Source organism: Desmodus rotundus, chromosome 6, assembly GCF_022682495.2.
Source record: "Desmodus rotundus isolate HL8 chromosome 6, HLdesRot8A.1, whole genome shotgun sequence".
Classification (NCBI taxonomy): Eukaryota; Metazoa; Chordata; class Mammalia; order Chiroptera; family Phyllostomidae; genus Desmodus; species Desmodus rotundus.
Genome location: NC_071392.1, coordinates 83264458 through 83282308, shown reverse-complemented (window position 1 = coordinate 83282308; position 17851 = coordinate 83264458). Strand labels below are relative to the sequence as shown.

The window sequence follows — 17851 nt, the reverse complement described above, 5'->3', positions numbered from 1 at the left end:
AGGGCCCCTGAGATCATCCTTGGTTTACCGTTTTGCGAGGCCATCGATATGTGGTCCCTGGGCTGTGTCATTGCAGAGCTGTTCCTGGGCTGGCCGCTGTATCCCGGCGCTTCAGAGTACGACCAGGTGGGTCCAGGTAGCACAGGTATCCACGACAGTCACTCATGCCTCACCTGGATTAGCAGTTCGTTTGTAACACAACACAGGGGTGAGGTCGTGGGGTGCCACGTAGTCTCGCAAGCCTTGTTTCCCTTCAGCTTGCTCTCCTCTCTTTATCCCCGTTTCTTTTCCCCTTTTCTGTTTTCTACTTCTTCCTTTCCCTATAACATTGTGTTTTTCTCAAAGGCACTAGAGCCATTAATATACCATATGTGCGGTGACAGGGAACACCCTGACCTCCTTCTCATCTTTTCTTGCAGATTCGGTATATTTCACAAACACAGGGTTTGCCAGCTGAATATTTATTGAGCGCAGGGACAAAGACAACTAGGTTTTTCAACCGTGACACGGACTCGCCGTATCCTCTGTGGAGGCTGAAGGTAGGAAGAGCGCGCCCTCCCTCCATCACTCACCAATGCCCAGCGCTCCGGCAACGAGGGCTCAGGCCGCTTAGTGGGAGCTGTGGGCAGCGGCCTGAGTCACGGGGGAGGGGCGCTTTGGGGATACGTGGATGAATTTGAATGCTCAAAAGCACCACCTCTGATTGCTAAACTCCCAGAATTTAATCAGGGAAACCAAAACGGCCTGACTGGTTTGCAGGAAGAGAAAAATCAACCAGCCCCTGTCCTTGAGGGTCTCCCAGTCCAGAGGGGGACCGAACACATGGCCCCCCATAATAAGGACCCCGTTCCTGCTGGGAACGGAGTGTGGGAGCCTTCGCTGCTGCCAGTGGCCGAGGGCTCTGGAGGACCACTCGAGGCAGGCCCTGAAGGATGAAGAGGGTCGTCCAGGCAAAGGAAACGCCCAGACACCACGGCATCCTGGGGCCCCGGGGGAGGCGGGCCAGCTCCTCCAGCCGGCAGGTGGTACAGCGCGCGGTTGCACACCATGAACTCCGGTGGTTTTACTTCAACGGAAACCTATTTTGGTTTCACTTTTATCTACACCTAGAAATTAAAATTAATGTATTTTCCTGGAAAATCACGCTAGTCTTCAGCACGTCTCATGTTCATTTTAGGTGCTTTTTCGCAACAGAGCAGGTGGGTGGTTGTCGTTGGTGTTTTGTTTTTGTTTCTTTTGACAGAAAATACGGCCAAATTCTAATACAATTTAAACATAGTGTGTGGAATCGAATGAACAGAATGAGCAAACAAAATAGGCACAGGCTCATGGATACAGAGAACAGGCTGACAGCTGTCGGAGGGGGTGGAGCTTAGGGCCTGGGTGGGCAAAGCGAAAACATTAAGCAAAAAAAGCACGGTATGGTGATGACCAGAGGGAAAGCAGGGCGGGGGGAGGCAGCAGAGGGCCAGGGGGGAGAAATGACAATGGAAGGAGACTTGACTTTGGATGGTGAACACATAATACAACATACAGATGACATATTATAGAATTGTATGCTTGAAACCTATGTGATTTTATTAACCCAAGGTCACCCCAATAGATTCACTAAAAATTTTTTTGAAAAACAAAAGAAAGATAATGGGAGACCAAGGGTCACAAAAGATTTGGAAGCTAAGCTAAGCGAGCACTCTTGGGCTGTTGGTGGGAGGCTCAAGGTCAGGCCTAGTGAAAAAGAGGAGGAGGAGGGTGAGGCCAGGCAGGGTCCACTTCCATGTGTCAGTTGAGAGCCCAGTCCTACTTGTCCAGCTGTTCGCGGGATCGAAGCCTAGATCTTAGCAGCTCCGCATGGGCTGTTCTTGAGGGAGATCTTGAGGATTAATTACTGCGGTCCATGGATGCATCCTAAAACCCATAGTGATTGGAAACAGCAGCTTCTTAGACCAAGGCCAGTGGGGGAACGGGACGTGGGTGCCCCGGTCCCTGGTGCAAGGGCAGCGCAGAGCACAGACTCCAGAGCCAGCTGCCACGTATTGGCCATTGAGCCTTGGCAAGCTCCTTAAGCGTTCCGTTCCTGTTTCTCCCTCTGGAAATGGGTTGGTAGTCATCCTACCCGAGATGGTTACAAAGAGTCTTAAGTGAATTTATGTGCTTTAAAATAGTGTCTGGCACATAGTGAGAGCTATATGTATAAACATTTGATAAAAAATTAAATTAAAGTTTTAAATCATGTGGAGGAGGGCTTCTGCTTTTCCACATGTGGAATCTTACCCCTTAAGTGAGGGAAGAGCGCGGGGCCATCTCAGGTATCCGGTTCGCCTTGAACCCTCCAGACCTGACACAGACAGGTGTTTGTGGGAAGGAAGGGGGAGGACTGAGTTAGTGTGAAGGATGAAGAGACAAAGTAATTAGTGTGCAGGCCACTTGAAGGGGAATCGAAGTCTCCTTCCCTGAAAGGTGGGAAAAAGAACTTCCGTGAGACACAGAGGCTCTAGGCTTTAAGTTACGGCGACTGAGAAATAATTCAGATTATCAATCGGCTGTCGCCTCTCCTGACCAGACGCCAGATGACCATGAAGCAGAGACGGGGATTAAGTCAAAAGAAGCAAGGAAGTACATCTTCAACTGTTTAGACGACATGGCCCAGGTAAGCCCCGCGGGTGAGTACGCAGTGCCAGCCCTTTAAAAACCAAGCACAGCAAGGCTTCTGCCAGAGCATCGTAGGGTGGCGGGGGGAAATCCACGTCAGCCCAGCTGCCGTGGTTGACCTTGACTCTAAACAATGACGTGCCAGCCTGAGAAAGAATTCCACAGGGTTTGAGGAACATTTTTAAAACCTAACACCAGCTCTTTAGAAATAGCATCAGCTTATTGGTTCCTGTTTGTGGAATAGTGCCGGCCACTCTTACTGATGTTTTCATGAGAAGAACTTAAGCCCATAAGTACGTTTGAGTTTAATGCGCTTGGTTCGGTGTTAGTTCCCAGGACCACCCTAACAGGGCGCCACAAACTGGGCGGCTTGAGATGACAGGCATTTCTCCCCTCACAGTTCTGGAGGCTGGAAGTTCGAAGTCAGAGCACCAGCAGGGCCATGTTCCCCGGAAGACTCTAGCGAGGAAGTGTCCCTTGCCTCCCTCCTAGCTTCTGGTGGCCCCTGGGTATCCTCAGTGTCCCTAAATCCCCCCAATCTCTGCCTCCTTCTTTTCGTGGCTTCACCCAGGGTTTCCTCCCGTCTCTGCATCTGAATCTCCCTCTTCTTTATCTTATGAAGACGCTAGTCATTGGGTATAAGGCCACCCGATTCCAGTCTGGCCTCATTGTAAATTGGGCACATCTGCAAAGACCCTGTCTCCAAGTAAGGGCGCCTTCACAAGTCCCAGAAATTAGGGATCAAACTCATCTGCTGCGGGGACGCAATTCCATGCTTCGCACTCGGTCTGTCTCAGCTCACTGCAGGGACCACGGGCTCTCACCTTTTTGCCCAGAGAAGTCGCTAGAACTGCAGCTCTTTTTAGTGTAAGCACAGGTCCGAACAAAGCTAGAGACCAATAAGCACTCGGCACGCCTCTTACTGAAGGTGGGTGTAACCAGATATCGAGGTGCTGAGTAGAGCGTACCCATCAGTTGACCAGAAGCTTCGATCATCCTAGAAAACTGCAGTTGCTTTCCAGAGCTTTCTATGTCATGGAAAACAGAAAGCACCACAAAACAAGTCTCTTAAAGGCTGTCCTAGTAGGTAGACTTGATCTGGGAAGAAAAACCCTGTGTTCGGACGCCCGGCCCGTCCTGGCCAGAGGGGACTTCAGTGAACTCAGGGACTAGAATGTGCTGGCCGCTGCTCCGGGCGGTGCCAGAGGACCGACACCCTGCAGGTGTAGGGGAGCCCACTGAGCCCCCAGTGTTCCCCTCGCAGGTTAAATAAGTAAACCTTTCACATCTCATTGTGTACTGCTTGGTTGCAGTTACTGTTTTTAATTGTGGTAAAATACACGTAGCCTAGAAGTTACCATTTCACCGTCTTCAACTGTCCTTTCCGGAGTATGAAGTACATTCACATTGTTCTGCAGCCAGTCCGCAGAACCCTTTTCATCTTGTGGCTCTTGTCAATGAGGTGTGATGTGGGTGCCTTTCGATTTGACTGACTAACGCAGGAGGGTGTGCCTCCTGCCACTCACACATCCCAGCAGCGACCTCCCCCTTCCCCGTGCAGGGGCTCCCTCCGCCTTTCCTGCGGAGAGCACCGCCACCTCCTGTGGGCAATAGTGGCGTGTGACTGCGCCTTCAACGGGGCCAACCCTGCCCGCAGCAATCGGGAAGGGGTGACTGAGAGATGGGGGTGGCGTGGCAGGGAAGAAGGGGAGTCGGGGAGGCACAGCAGAGTCTTGGTGACCTGCGCCTGCTTGCTCCCAGGTGAACATGACCACAGACTTGGAGGGGAGCGACATGCTGGTGGAGAAGGCTGACCGGCGGGAGTTCATCGACCTGCTAAAGAAGATGCTGACCATCGATGCCGACAAGAGGGTCACTCCGATCGAGACCCTGAACCACCCCTTCGTCACCATGACACACCTCCTCGACTTTCCCCACAGCACACAGTAGGTGTCCTGCACGACGCCCTGTGCCCGGGCTCGGCTGCTTCCTCTTTAAATCCCAGAGAGTAACTGTTTTAGGCTTTACGGCCCCGCGGCCCCTGTCGCAGTCACTCAGCTCAGCCATTCTAGCTGAAAGCAGCTGCAGACGAGACACACGAACAAGTGAGGCTGCGTCCCAGTAAAGCATTGTTTATAAACACAAGTGGCGGCCAGATGGGGACCCTGAGCCGCAGGTCGCTTCACACCAAAGAGGAAACGGTGGAGCATGGGAAAGTTCAAGGCCGGGTGGCCCGAGCTCTGGGTGTCTGTGCGTGAAGGGGCTGCTCAGAACGGCAGGGTCCATGAGGCAGAGACACTCTCGAAGCCAAAGGTCACCCCCGGAGCCTTTCCAGAGAGGACTCCACCCAGTTGGGGTTTGGGTTCGTTCATTTAGCGGGCTGGGTGCTGGGGGCTGTGGGGGACAAAGCAGACGGGGCCTCTGCCCATGGCAGCTTACAGTCCAGAGGCAAGAAGGGTCCAGACAGCGAGGCTGTTCCCAGGGCAGGTAGAGGGTGTGACGAGAGCAGGTAATGAGGGAGCCGCACTTGGGACAGGGCAGCAGAGACAGTGAAGGGTGGGCGAGAGGTAACCGGCAGGGAGGCTGGGTCACTGCCTGGGCGGAGACGCCTCCCCCACGGGTGGACCCAAGCCGCGAGCTGGGGGACAAGGGGCGGTGGGGCCCTGGGTGGAACCGGGCAGGCCTTCCGTGTGCAGGGTTCAAGTCTGGGTCCTGAGACCAGTGGGGAGTCATGGAAGGACTTAAGAGCAGGGAACACACTGTCTGGAGTGTGTTTAACAAAGGTCCCTCTGCCGCTGCCCGGTCAAGTCCATGAGCCGAGAGCAAATGGCCATCACATTTGGCAGCTTGGAAGGTGCTGGTAACGTAGAGCTGTCCAGTGGGTGATAGAGGCAGGAGCCAGCTTAGCAGGTGGAAAGCCGAGAGAGAGGTGAAAAGTCCCCCTAGGACCCTTTCAAGAAGGGACGCCATGAAAGGGTGGGAAGAAGTGGAGGGGTGACTGGGGAGGGCCCTAGGGGGACTTTCTTTAATGTGGAAGAGACCTGAGCAATTTAAAATGCCGATGGGACATGTCTGGTAGCAAGTGAAAAATTAAAGGATGTGCGAAAGGAAGTTCCCTGAGATAGTGGGAGGGGCTGGGATCCCCAGCCGTTGCACTGAGGATGAGGGAGGGGCACGGAGATCAGCCCGTGCACTGCTGCAGCAGAGGAAAGTTGAAGGAGCCTTTCCAACAGTTCTGTCTTCCCTCGTGGAGAGCAAGTTGTCTCGGAGAAAAGTTTAGGTAGTTGGAGCAGAAGGGGGCAAAGAAAATTGAACGGAGACGTACAGTAGAATTGTTGAGGGTGGAGGTTGGACAGGAACAGCAGGATGTCACTGACCTCCCCCCTTGAAGGCTGGAGAAACAGTGGGGCTCATCCAGCTTGGAGTTTCGCCAGGCTGCTAAGGGGACGAGACTTGTGGTGTTGGCAGTAGAGCACTGCAGTCCGAACTGATGCCTTGCGGGGGCTTAGCTGAAAAGGAAGGAAAGATAGGAGGGGTCCGGAGACACTGGCTGGTCTCAGCAGCTCAGAGCTTGTTACTTTAGTCGTTGTCCATCGAGCCGTATGTGACGGCGTGGCTCCTTTCGGACAGGATGTGTGGATCTGGTCTGCAAAAGTGGAGCCAATTCAGGTCTGACCGTCCAAGGAATCCGTGGCTGGCGCTGACCACGGGCCCCTGGAGGTGCGAAGCGACCGAGAAGCCCGGGTGCTGGCAGCGGATCAGCATGGCCTCTGGCGTCTCCCGCGGTGGGCAGGGCCTGTGTTAAAGCGCCCGGCTGCGCCTGTGGCCCGGGCCTGGGGAGCGAGGGGCAGAGAAAAGGCCATGGTGGCCAGAGAGTGGGAGAGAGTACTGGTTTGCAAGCGCTGCAGTAACCAAGTACCACTGAGGGGCTTCCGCAGCAGAAACGTGTTTCCTCACAGTTCTGAAGTCCGAGATCGAGGGGTTGGGCAGCGCCGCTCTCCTCGGCCTGCAGATGGCCCTCTGCTGCCTGCACCCTCACACGGTCTTCCTTCCGCACGCGTCTGGGTCGAGACTTCCTCCTCACGATGAAGTGGATTAGCGCCCACCCTGACGACCCTATTTCACCCCCCTAGAGATGCCACCTCCAAATTCAGTCACGTTGTGAAGTACGGAGGGTTGGAACTTGAACATATGAATTGGGGGGGGCAGGCAAAGATCAATCCGTAGCAGAGAGTAATGAGGGATATCCCTTCAGCCTTCTCAGCCCCGAGGCCCTCGGGGTGAACGTCACATCCCTGGGTGTCTGCAGGGAGGAGCAGTGTGCTCAGGAGCGCCGAGTGTTAGTTGGGGTCAGGAGGAAAAGGGGACAACGTGAGAAGAGGCCAGGCAAGAGAGACCTTCGCAGATCGCGGTTGACCCTGCCATGACCAGACTCAGATGGGGCCGAGTCTCAAGGCTGGACTTGACCTTAACCAGCCTGCAAGAAATGAGTGGGTGGCACCCGCCACAGCTGGTGCTTCCTCTAATTTCAGTTCTGTTCTTCGTGAGTTGATGTTAAGCAAATCAAATGGCATTGCAGCCAACAGCAAATCTTTAATTTAGAACCGTGTTTGAAACAACCAACTCGACTACAGAGAAGGGACTTGGGCCTGTCCCTTGCAAACTGCCGTTATGGGATCTGTCCCGTTTCTGAGTGTGGTTGGGGCACTTCAAGTGGGGGACAGTCTGTACCACAGAAGGAAGGGAGGCTTGGCGATTACTGGATAGGCCCCCAAAAGATCGGTCTTCTTGTGTTCAGGGGTGGAGTGGGACGACTGAGAAGCAGCTATGGATAGAAGATGGAGGTGGTGCCCCATTAGCCACCTGCACTAAGTCACAGAGCCGCCCACGTGAAGTGGGAGTCGTGGCCACCTGGCCCCAGTCCTGTCCCTCTGGGCTCGCTGAGGAAGCAGCAGTGGAATGCTTCACTGTACGTGGTGAGCACCGAGCATGGAGACTGCGAGCATCAGCTTCACATTCAGAACGTGGTTTGGGTCCCAAGAGGACCACTGACAACTCAGAACTCAGAAAAGGGGCCTCAGAAGGCAAGATGGATCTCTGAGCACACCTAGGCTTACCTGAGAGCAGGTCCAGTCCCTAAGCGTCCCTAGAACTTACTGGGAAGACCGGGAGAGCTCCAGGGCGAGGAGAACCCTCCCTTGGAAAGGAGCTCACCATTTCTCCGTACCGGGGCTCCAGTGCACGCATTCCTTAAACACCATCCTCACGGAAGTAACCCAAAGTGCAGGTGCAGACCATTCCAGGTAGAAAATGCTGAGTCTAAAAGCTTTTGGTTGAATTGTCACACAACCACTAAATGCTTTCGATACATTTCCAAAAGGAATTATTGCTTTATTCCTTCAGCCGCCATGGGAAAGCACTTAGCGGTATGCTTAGTACTTAGTGAAGCTCAACCCACGTTGGCTTTACCAGCCAGTGGGTTTTTCCAGCTGTTGGTTATGGTGAGGTAGGTTTTCCTTTCTCTGCAGGCTCCACAGTCAGGAAATGGTGATTTTGAGTGCATCGTGCAGCCAGTGTAAGCAGTCATTACCTCAGGGAGAAAGGGGAGTCTCTGAGCCCGTCCAAGTCCACTTGGAATATCTCGTGTGGAAAGGAGGTTTGGGGATGGCCCACAAGCACCGGCTTGGCCCAAAATACACCTTACCACAGTATACAGAAATCTTTAAATGGTAGAAAATTATTTTATTTATATGTAGTCATTACATTATAGTTAAAATAAGTCTTTAAAATTCAACTTTATATGCTATCTTATCGTCTTGAATATTAGCATTTGAGGAGAAGTAAGTTTACTTACAAGACACAGAAGTGAGTGAGAAACAACAAATAAATCCTGAACACTTTATGGCAGATTCTCAAGAACTTGGGTGAGGCCCCTGGTGACTTTCCTTTGCCTCGAAGCTGGTGCCAGCAACAGTTTTACATTTCCTCTCATAATCAGGGTTTTGTTTTGATGCATAAATGCAATGAGGAAAGAAAAAGGGAATTTTTTATTTTAGTAATTGGGCAAGAATTAGAAAACAGAAAGGACGGAAGAAGTTATGGTGCGTGTGTGTGTGTGTGTGTGTGTGAAGATGGCCCGTGATTAGCTCTTGACCTTGGCAGACTCCCTGTCCCCTCTAAACTTATCCTTGCTCCTAAAATAGGGGCATCCGTCAACCCTCCCTCTCGTGGTTGCTGTAGGACGGAGTGCAAGAGTCTTGCACACAACTACCGCAGCTCTCAACCACTGTTACTACTATTATTAATTATTAATATTATTACTGTTCTCACTCAGTGCACACTTCCGGTGGGGACAAAGTGGGCAGTAGGGTCATGATACTGGGCTGGCTGGTCCCTCGGCTGGCCCCTAGATGGCGCCAGTGCCCCAGAGTAGCTGGGAAGGTTTAGCGCAGGGAGTTCTCTTTGAGGAAGGTGGAGGCAGGTGGTGAGCTGCTGTTTACTGTTCCCAACCAGAGAATTTACACATTTGTTTATGGGCCAGAAGCCATACTGAAAGTTGAGAAAGAGCAGTGACGTTGGAGACAGATCGGCAGTAGGAGGAGAAGCCAGTGAGAGCCATCGGTTATGTGGAGAAACCCCACCTGTCCAGGGTGGGCGGAGACTTATCTAAGTAACGTTGGCTGTGGCAAACATGGACTTTAAGTGAGAAACCCAGGAGACTCACACCTGAAGTCTCCCCAGTTGTCTTGTTCCCTGCATTAACTGTCTTTCCTTTTCTCTCGCCATTTTCTCCCCTTTGTTCCTCTTCTCCCTCCCTTACACCTCTGTCTCTGCCTTTTGCATGAACAGCGTCAAATCATGTTTCCAGAACATGGAGATTTGCAAGCGTCGGGTGAACATGTATGATACCGTGAACCAGAGCAAAACCCCTTTCATCACGCACGTGGCCCCCAGCACATCCACCAACCTGACCATGACCTTCAACAACCAGCTGAACACTGTCCACAACCAGGTAGGTGGGGGCAGAGACGGCAGCGGGTGGGGCTGACAGTGGGCGTTCAGTGCTGTACTTCCCCAGCAAGGCCCGTCAGAAGACACAATTGCCCTGCTGTGTATCCAACTCGGTGAGAAGGGGTTTGCTTCGAGGTGGTTTCCCGTGAGAGCTGCAGGGATTCGGTGTGAGCGGTGGCCCCTCTGAGCAAGTTGTGTGCCCTCTCCACGGGAGGAGCTGTTTCTGAGATGGCTCCGCTCATCGCTTCTTTCCCTCCCGGATGCACGAATAAGATAAAGGAGATGCTATGATCCTTGTGCTTCAGCACTTGCCTGCTAAAAATCCTAGAACTGGGACACTAGTGATCATCTAGTATGGGCCCCTCTCCCTTGTCCCCAGACTGCTGGGTCCGTGCAACCTCCCTTCAAGACACAAAAACCTGTCCTTCCTCCAGGTCATGGGGAAAGTCAGCTCATCAGTCTGTTGCCAGAATCCCAGTCCCTGGAACTGAGAGGGACCAAAAAACTGAGGTTTTCTTTCCACAGATTTCCAGCCTCTTGCAGAAAATTAGCAGGATCTGGCAGCTAACATGCTGCTTAAATAAGACGACACCCAGGAAATAGTTACTGACTGGCTACTCTGCAGGCCCTGGCTCAGGCGAGCTCTGCTGTCCAAGAGACTTTTCTGTCCGTCTTCCGGTCTTCCCAGTTCCCCCAGACTTTTTCAGTCTTAATATCAGTGTGCAGTGACAGCAGTCCTGTGCATGTACACACTTGCACACATGCCTTCGGAAGGGGGGAGTGTCTGTGTTCTGATCCTGAAGGATGAATGAACACCTCCGTCTGGCCATGCCCTGCCTTTGGACAAGCCCCCTGTCACTGAGTGTCACGGGCCCTGCCTTCCTCGGCCGTTTGTGGAGCACACTGGGTCGCTCAGGCTACTTCCCAGCCTACTCTCACCCTCTGCCTCAATTGCAGGGGAGGCCCCCTGGCATCTGCTGCCCCCTGGGGGCCACTGGCCTTCTGAAAGCTCTCCTGAGGGGGAAGAGCCAGTGCCCTCTGAGGCCTCGCCCGCAGAGACAGACATCCCCTCCCAGCACCTAGCCCAGCCCTCGGGCTAAAGCGTCCACAGCCAGACCACCTCCCACCACGATTTTGTTCCCCATCACCAGAACCCCACCCCAGTGAGCAGGCTGCTCTGGTGCTGCCAAGGGCATGGAGGGAAGAGGGGAGCCATTTAGAAAGGAAGGTTGGCCAAACCGTGGGAAAGGTGGAGTGCCAGGCCCAAGGGCGTAGACAGTGTCCATTAGGCAGTGATCGGAGACTTTTGAGCAGGGGTAGTGACGTGCACAAAGTCATCTTCTGGAAAGAAAGTTCTAGCCTCTGGGCCCAAGAAGAACTGGAAGAGAAAAAGAGAAAAAGAGGCCAGAACCTCTCTGGTCAGGGCCTCCACGGGGGAAGGGGCGACTGACAAGAGCAGATGGGTTTCAGGGCTGTTTCGAAGGGAGGGGCAGCAGGCCCAGTGGCCGACCAGAAGGTGGGACAGTTGAGGACACTGGTGCCCCAAAGAGGGAAGGCCAAGGCTCCAGGCCTGCAGAGGGTCTGGACTTCGGCCTGTGCTGCTAAGCAGACAGTGGGGAATGTGTACACGGAGGAACCCCCAGGGCAGTGGGGACGAGGAGACAACCGAGAGGAAGTACGAGGTGTGGCGTGGCGTGGGGCAGAAACGCGGACGCCGGCCCACACGTGCTGCACACGCGTCCCCTCACACTCACCGCCTGGAGGCCAACCATGTGACACTGCACAGACAGATGCTTAGCCTCACAGCCCTTGTCTTAAATTGCAAACACACACACCACGCCATTTAGTACTTACCCCCAAACAAATTAACGTGCTTTGCAGTGAAATGCAGCGTAAAGTCTAGGTCTAAAAGAACATGTAAAATGAGCCTATCCTTTTTTTATCACATTTGACACAAATATACATACCCTTCCTGTAACTCTGCTTTTGTGTGTCCAAGGTGTCCTTGTGGTTCTTTCCTCTTTATTCTTTAGTCCTCGTAACCCCGAGTGGCCAGCCCTCTTGTAAACCGTGGTGACCCTGAAGCCATTGGTACCCTCCACCTACAATGCCGACGATCGGTGTGAGAAAGGCTAAGATGGACAATTCCCAATGTAGAAGTTATTTTCCCTCTGCCTCCTGGCTTCATGCAGAAGTTCAGCCTCGAGTGGCGTAGCGAAAGAGAAGGGAGAGAGGACAGAACTTCACTATTTGTCTAACCCATCTCCCTTTCGATTCTCTTGACCCGCCAGGATCTTTTCTGTCTGCCTTCCAGGCTTGGTAGCTGGACACCAGTGTAGGAATCCAAACACTCACAGAGGAGACCCTGGGCTCGGCGCGTCCCTCTCCCTCCTGCCCTGATTCTACAGCATAGTTCTTTGCAGTAACTGCTATGCAGCCAGCTAAGTGTATCTATAAACAGTGCTGCCCTTAGACCCCTCCCCCCTGGGGTGTGAGCTTCCACGCCACACTCTGGGTACCTGGGACCCTGGCCCTGCAGGGGCCTCTTCCTGGATTCGGCCTCCCAAGTGTGGACTGCACCCTCAGGTCCATGTATGTGCGCCCACAGCCCCTCGGGTTGTGGGAACAGAGCTGGGACAGGGAGAGAAGGAAGACAGGGGTTCAGCTTGCCCCTGTCACCATGTTCCAGGGCAGAACCCAGGAATCCAGGAGTCCTGGACCCAAACCTGGCTTTCCCCTTTGCAATGAAGGTGTATTTGTCAAATTTGAAGGGCACACATAAATCATTTTTAGCCTAATTTTTAAACTTTTGTTTACTTAGTGATTTTAGAGAGGAAGGGAGAAAGAGAGAAACGTCGAGTCATTATTCCACCCACTCGTGCACTCATTGGTTGATTCTTGTATGTGCCCTGACCGGGATCGAACCCACAGCCTTGGTGCATTGGGACAACATTCTAACCAACTGAGCTGCCCAGCCAAGGCTCTGGCCTAACTTCTAACTTTGTAGCATTGCGACCCCTGGTCAGTGAGCACCCCCTGGCACTCCGGTCTGGGGCCCCCAGATGGTAGGAACATCAGCACCAGAGGTGACTGTCACAGGTGGCTGCAGGCACCTGCTTCTCCTTGAGACTTTTCAACCACACGCCCCCTCCCTTCTGTTTCTGCCTCTTTGCCCTTGGATTTTGTTTGTTTGTTCTTCTTTGAGTTCATTTATTTGATTTAGGTTTGCGTCTCCCAACATGCCACCGCCCTCATCTTTTATTTTTGTTTATTTTTGTTTAATCCCCGTCATTCCTTTAGGCTCCCACCTCCACCAGTGCCACTATTTCCTTAGCCAATCCCGAAGTCTCCATACTAAACTACCAATCTGCACTCTACCAGCCCTCAGCGGCCTCCATGGCTGCGGTGGCCCAGCGGAGCCTGCCCCTGCAGACGGGAACAGCCCAGATTTGTGCCCGGCCCGACCCCTTCCAGCAAGCTCTCATCGTGTGTCCACCCGGCTTCCAAGGTAAGGAGGAGCAGGCCCCACCTCTCACCTGCTGCTGGCCAGACAACCCCCGTGCTGTTCTGTGAGGCCCGCTTCCCTGGGGTAAAGCCCTCTGCACTTCTTTCCCTCAGCTCTGCATCCCTGGACTTGAGGCCCCGTCCTACAGTGGCCAGCCCAGAAACAGCGGGACTTTGTTATTCTCACCACCTGCCAGTGATTTTGGCCCTGGCCGCTGTCTGTGAATAAGCACTTTCTTTGTGCGCCCATTGTTATGCTGTATCAGCTCTTGGGCTTCTCACAGGAAATGTCCTCTGTGTGGCTCATCTGCAGAAAATTGCCCTCCACCCGTAGCCCCCCTCCCCCCAGCACCCCCTGCTGGCATAGCCCCCAGTCTTGTGAAGAATATAAATCAGTCAGAAAAGTACCTCCCAGGCCCCCCCCCCATGATTCTTCAGCCATGCACCGGCATGCTCTCCCCCTGAAACTGCTAAGAAGCTGGAGTCGACCTTGTACTTGGTCACAGTTTACACAGAAAGCTCGAGAATTTGATTTTGCAAACCCCATGGGGGAAGCCTGTGCGTGGCCGCCCGGTTTCAGAGGTAGTGCCACTGCACATGAACACGTGTCCTCTCCCCACACCCCGTGTGACGTGGTGGCACAGCGGTGCGTCTTCCTGACACAGTCCTGGTGCTCCTGGTGCTCCTGGTTCATCGGCATCACTCTTCCACTTTGGCTTTACGAACTCCTTAACTTCACCTCCTAGCCTTTGAACACATTCAGGGTTGTCTTTGTGGGGTTGTCTTACTTTAATTTAAGTTGAAAACGAAAGGGGAGACTACCGCAGGGGCAGGCACTACCGGGAGGGGACCGGTGCGGAGGGAGAGGAGCGCTCTCTCCACCGGGCTGGTTCCCGGCGCTCAGCCCTCTCTCGCCCACCCGTTGTTGTCTCGAGCAGGGCTGCAGGCCTCTCCCTCCAAGCATGCTGGCTATTCCGTGCGAATGGAAAATGCTGTGCCCATCGTCACTCAAGCCCCGGGAGCTCAGCCTCTTCAGATCCAACCAGGTCTGCTTGCCCAGGTAATTCCTTATTATTCCTGGTGTTGCCATCATCCATGTTAATGCTTTTCCCGGAGGAGATGTTTCTCCGCCACATCCCTCCCTGGCAGTGCGTTAGGTGCTTCGAGTCATTGGAATATCTCTCTCATACTCCGGATGACCCTCGAGTGAATTACCCTTCTAAGTGCCTCGCTTACATTTCCAAGAAGAAATTCAGACACAGGGAGAGTCTGGGGAGGAAATGATGATGATAATGATGATGATGATGATGGTGGTGGTATCTTTGTAATGCAATTAATACAGGAGGCCTAGGTTTTAACCCCAACTCTACTAATAACTCTCTGTGACCTAAGGCATGTCCGTTAACATTTCTTTGCCGCCAAAAGAAATATCTTTTTCTTATAAAATAGAAGTTATTTTTTAGAGCCAGAAAAAGCCTTGGAGATGATTTCTTCACTTCGTACTTGAAAAGGCAGGGTCACAGGAGCCATGAGCTGGTGCGTTCCGTGTCTGTCCGCATGGGTACTGACGGCAGAACGAGATCCTGCAGGTGAAAGTGATGAAAAGTTCGCAAAGTGTTGTGGGAGTTTCAGGGAACGCGTGACGCAGGGCTAATAGTAAGGACACGAACTCTAGCAGATGCACCATCACTGTGCCAGGTGCCTTACAGTTCTGCTTGATTTAATCCCCACAACACCGTAAGGTATTTGTCGCCTTTTGACAAAAAGGGACAATGAGACACAGCCACTGGCACAAAGTCACTGCATTTGGAGGCCAGATGTGACAGCAGCGTTTAGGCCGCATCAAACAGCATTGCTAAGGCAGATGGGACGGTGCGATCACACCCTCTCCTTCCGCACTCACCTCCTCAGGGTGCCCCAGAGACACGCCCCCTTTTGAAGGGCCTGTGAAGCTACTGGGGGCGGGGGGCCGGAGGAGAGGGTGAAGCAGACACAGCTAATGTGGAATGGGTTCGGAAGACTCCACCTCTACCCGTCCACACATAAAATCCTTGAAAGGGTTTAAATATTTAGATGAAAAGAATGATGCCAATTTTCTGGATCCATTTAAAGTAACTAATAGTATTTGGAGTGTTTTTGCCTGAAACCTAAAAATTTACCCAGAGAAAAATGAAGGCACCAGTTTAAATATCTAATTATTGCTTTTTCGTACAGTTACCTTACTTGTTTTTTATAAGTTAGCTTATTTTTGTCCTTTGTAGGGACCATTTGAAAATACCTAGGGGAGCGCTCCCTTGTAACAGGCTAACCCTGGCATGGGTTGAGTGACAAACAGAGAGAAAGAGACAGCAACAGACAAACAGAAGGCCCAGCATGACACTGGGCAGGGCAGGGGTTTCTCGCTCAGCAGATCTCAGCAACCTGTGCCTGTGCAGACACACCGGCCTGCCCTGTCCCTTCTAGCGGCTCCATGGAGTGTCATTTTAGCGCACACCAATTTACTTAACAAATCTCCCGTACATGAACACTCCATTCGACTTGCTTCTAGCAGTTCTCTCTTATAAACACTGTGGCAATTAAAATCCTGTTCACAGAGTCTTTGGCTTCACTTTTCCAATTACGGCTTCAGGTTAAATCCCCTCGGAGTTGACGGTACCCTGGGGACACTTTTCCAAGTGAGCAGAAGGCAAAGCTCCTGTCTGCTGTGAATAAAGGACTGATACAAAGTCGGAAATGCCGGGCCCCCAGGTTTCCACCAAACCAAACAATGAAGAATGTCTGTGTTAGCCAGGAAGGGATGCTAGTGATCACTTCTTTCAGCGCTAGTTCCGGGCCTTCTCGGGGCGCACATGCAAACACGAGAAAGGGTTTACAAGCGCCCCTCAAGGTGCACGTGAATCTGTAGACTGGGGCTCACGAGGAGGAGCCCCCAAAATAAATATAACTTTTAGGCAAGTTTAAGAAATCCAAGCCAGCAACTTTTTTGAAACTATAATTCTTACGTTAGAGTAATGTTTAAATTCACATGGGAAAATGAAGGGATAAGAGCAGACAAGGAAACTTTAAAGAATGGTGTCCCTACCACATACCAAGACATTCAAATTATAAAAGTTAGGACAGTTTTGTTAGGCCAGTGGAATGGAATAGAGAGCATAAAACAGAACTGTTACGATTTGGCTACAATTTAATTTACATTAAAATTAAAACCCCGAACTTCTATTCAACAAAGGCCACCATAAATAAAGTGTCTTTGGAACACTGTGAGGAAAGCTGTGGGGAACTTGCCTTGTTAGAAAATGGAGGTGCTTCTGCCCTGACGACATTGCGGCCATGCCATCCTCGGCACCGGCGACAGGCGCGGTTACACGGGAGCAGTCTGGCATGGGGTTCAAGTCCAGGTGCTGGTGTCAGACTGGCCGGGTCTGCCACCCCAAGCCCTGACCCAGAGCCAACATCTTGACCGCCATCAGAATGGTGGACGAGCAGGCCAAGGTGGAGAGGGGGAAGTGGGTCTTGGTTGAGGCGGCACTGAATTGCTCTCACCCTGCAGAAGGCAGGCTCCAAACCCCGCTTTCACGAGCAAGGCTGGCACAGAAACGCAGAGCCCCCGAGACGTGGAGGGGACCGCTGCCCGATCCTTGTAGACTCTGCCCGTCTGCGAGAGGTTTTCTGCAACCCCCTAGCCAATCAAAGGCCAGGTCTCCACACCCCACCCCACCCCACCCCCATCGCAGGGTCTAGCGTAGATAAGTGCGTGGCTCGTGCGCGCTCGCCGTGCGACTAACACATACACAAGGTGATTGCAAACGCACTCTGCTCCACAGCAGGCCTGGCCCAGCGGGACCCAGCAGATCCTGCTTCCCCCTGCGTGGCAGCAGCTGACCGGAGTGGCCACCCACACGTCGGTGCAGCATGCAACCGTGATCCCCGAGACCATGGCGGGCACCCAGCAGTTGGCCGACTGGAGGTAAGCAGCGGAGCTGGCGCGTCGGGGCTGGGAGGCAGGCCCACTGCCCACCCAGAGAGCGGCTGGCCCGGCCCGGCCCGGCCCTAAAGTCCCGCTTAGCAGAAAACTTTCCGAATTAAAAAGATTATGTGGAATATGACTGTGGTGTAAGGAGATGTAACTTCTAAATAAGTGTTCTAGGAAACAAGAAAATCAGCTTCACTACTTTATGGTCAGTTGTCACTTTTAAAAAATTCAGTTACACCATTTACAGCGTAATTCTCAGGACTTGGCTCTAGATGGTTTTTTAATTGTTTCTCAGATTAAATTCTACTCCCAAAAAACAAAGACTTGTCACCAGTGAAAGAATGCAGAAGAGAGTCCCCAAGGTTCCTCAGCAATTCTAGAAAGTGTTCTCAAGGAGTTTTGAGACATGGACACATTGGGGTCACCTCGACTCTCTGGGGGAAGGCTTGACAGAACAGGCTTTATTTCAAACGGTGCCCTCTGCTGCGTGCGGCTCTTCGGTCGTCGTTACATCTCACTGCTCCAAGTCCGCTTTCCACGTACCCCAGACGCATCCACTGACAGCCGCCAGCACTCCATACCCCCTGCATCTGCTTCCAGACCCTACCCCCTCCCACTGCCTGAGCTCCTCTCCCACATGTTCCTCTGTTGTTTTTATGGCCACTTCCCACTCTGTCCCCATGCCACCACAGTGCCCCCTTCACCAATGCAGAG

The 17851-nt window shown here is 52.7% G+C and overlaps 1 protein-coding gene across 4 annotated transcripts in view; it reads left to right on the top strand.

Annotated features, from left to right (window-relative positions):
- The window catches only part of HIPK2 (homeodomain interacting protein kinase 2), a 169142-nt gene that overhangs the window by 119320 nt on the left and 31971 nt on the right, over positions 1 to 17851 (top strand). The window contains exons 3-10 of one of the 4 annotated variants that reach the window (XM_053926491.2): positions 3 to 126; positions 420 to 539; positions 2561 to 2647; positions 4411 to 4595; positions 9499 to 9661; positions 13042 to 13168; positions 14103 to 14224; positions 16989 to 17131. In XM_053926491.2, the coding sequence (XP_053782466.1) occupies positions 3 to 126; positions 420 to 539; positions 2561 to 2647; positions 4411 to 4595; positions 9499 to 9661; positions 13042 to 13168; positions 14103 to 14224; positions 16989 to 17131 (1071 nt within the window). Of the gene's footprint in view, positions 1 to 2; positions 127 to 419; positions 540 to 2560; positions 2648 to 4410; positions 4596 to 9498; positions 9662 to 12960; positions 13169 to 14102; positions 14225 to 16988; positions 17132 to 17851 lie in introns of all 4 variants that reach the window. The other 3 variants (XM_053926489.2, XM_053926492.2, XM_053926490.2) reach the window with 3 other exon arrangements.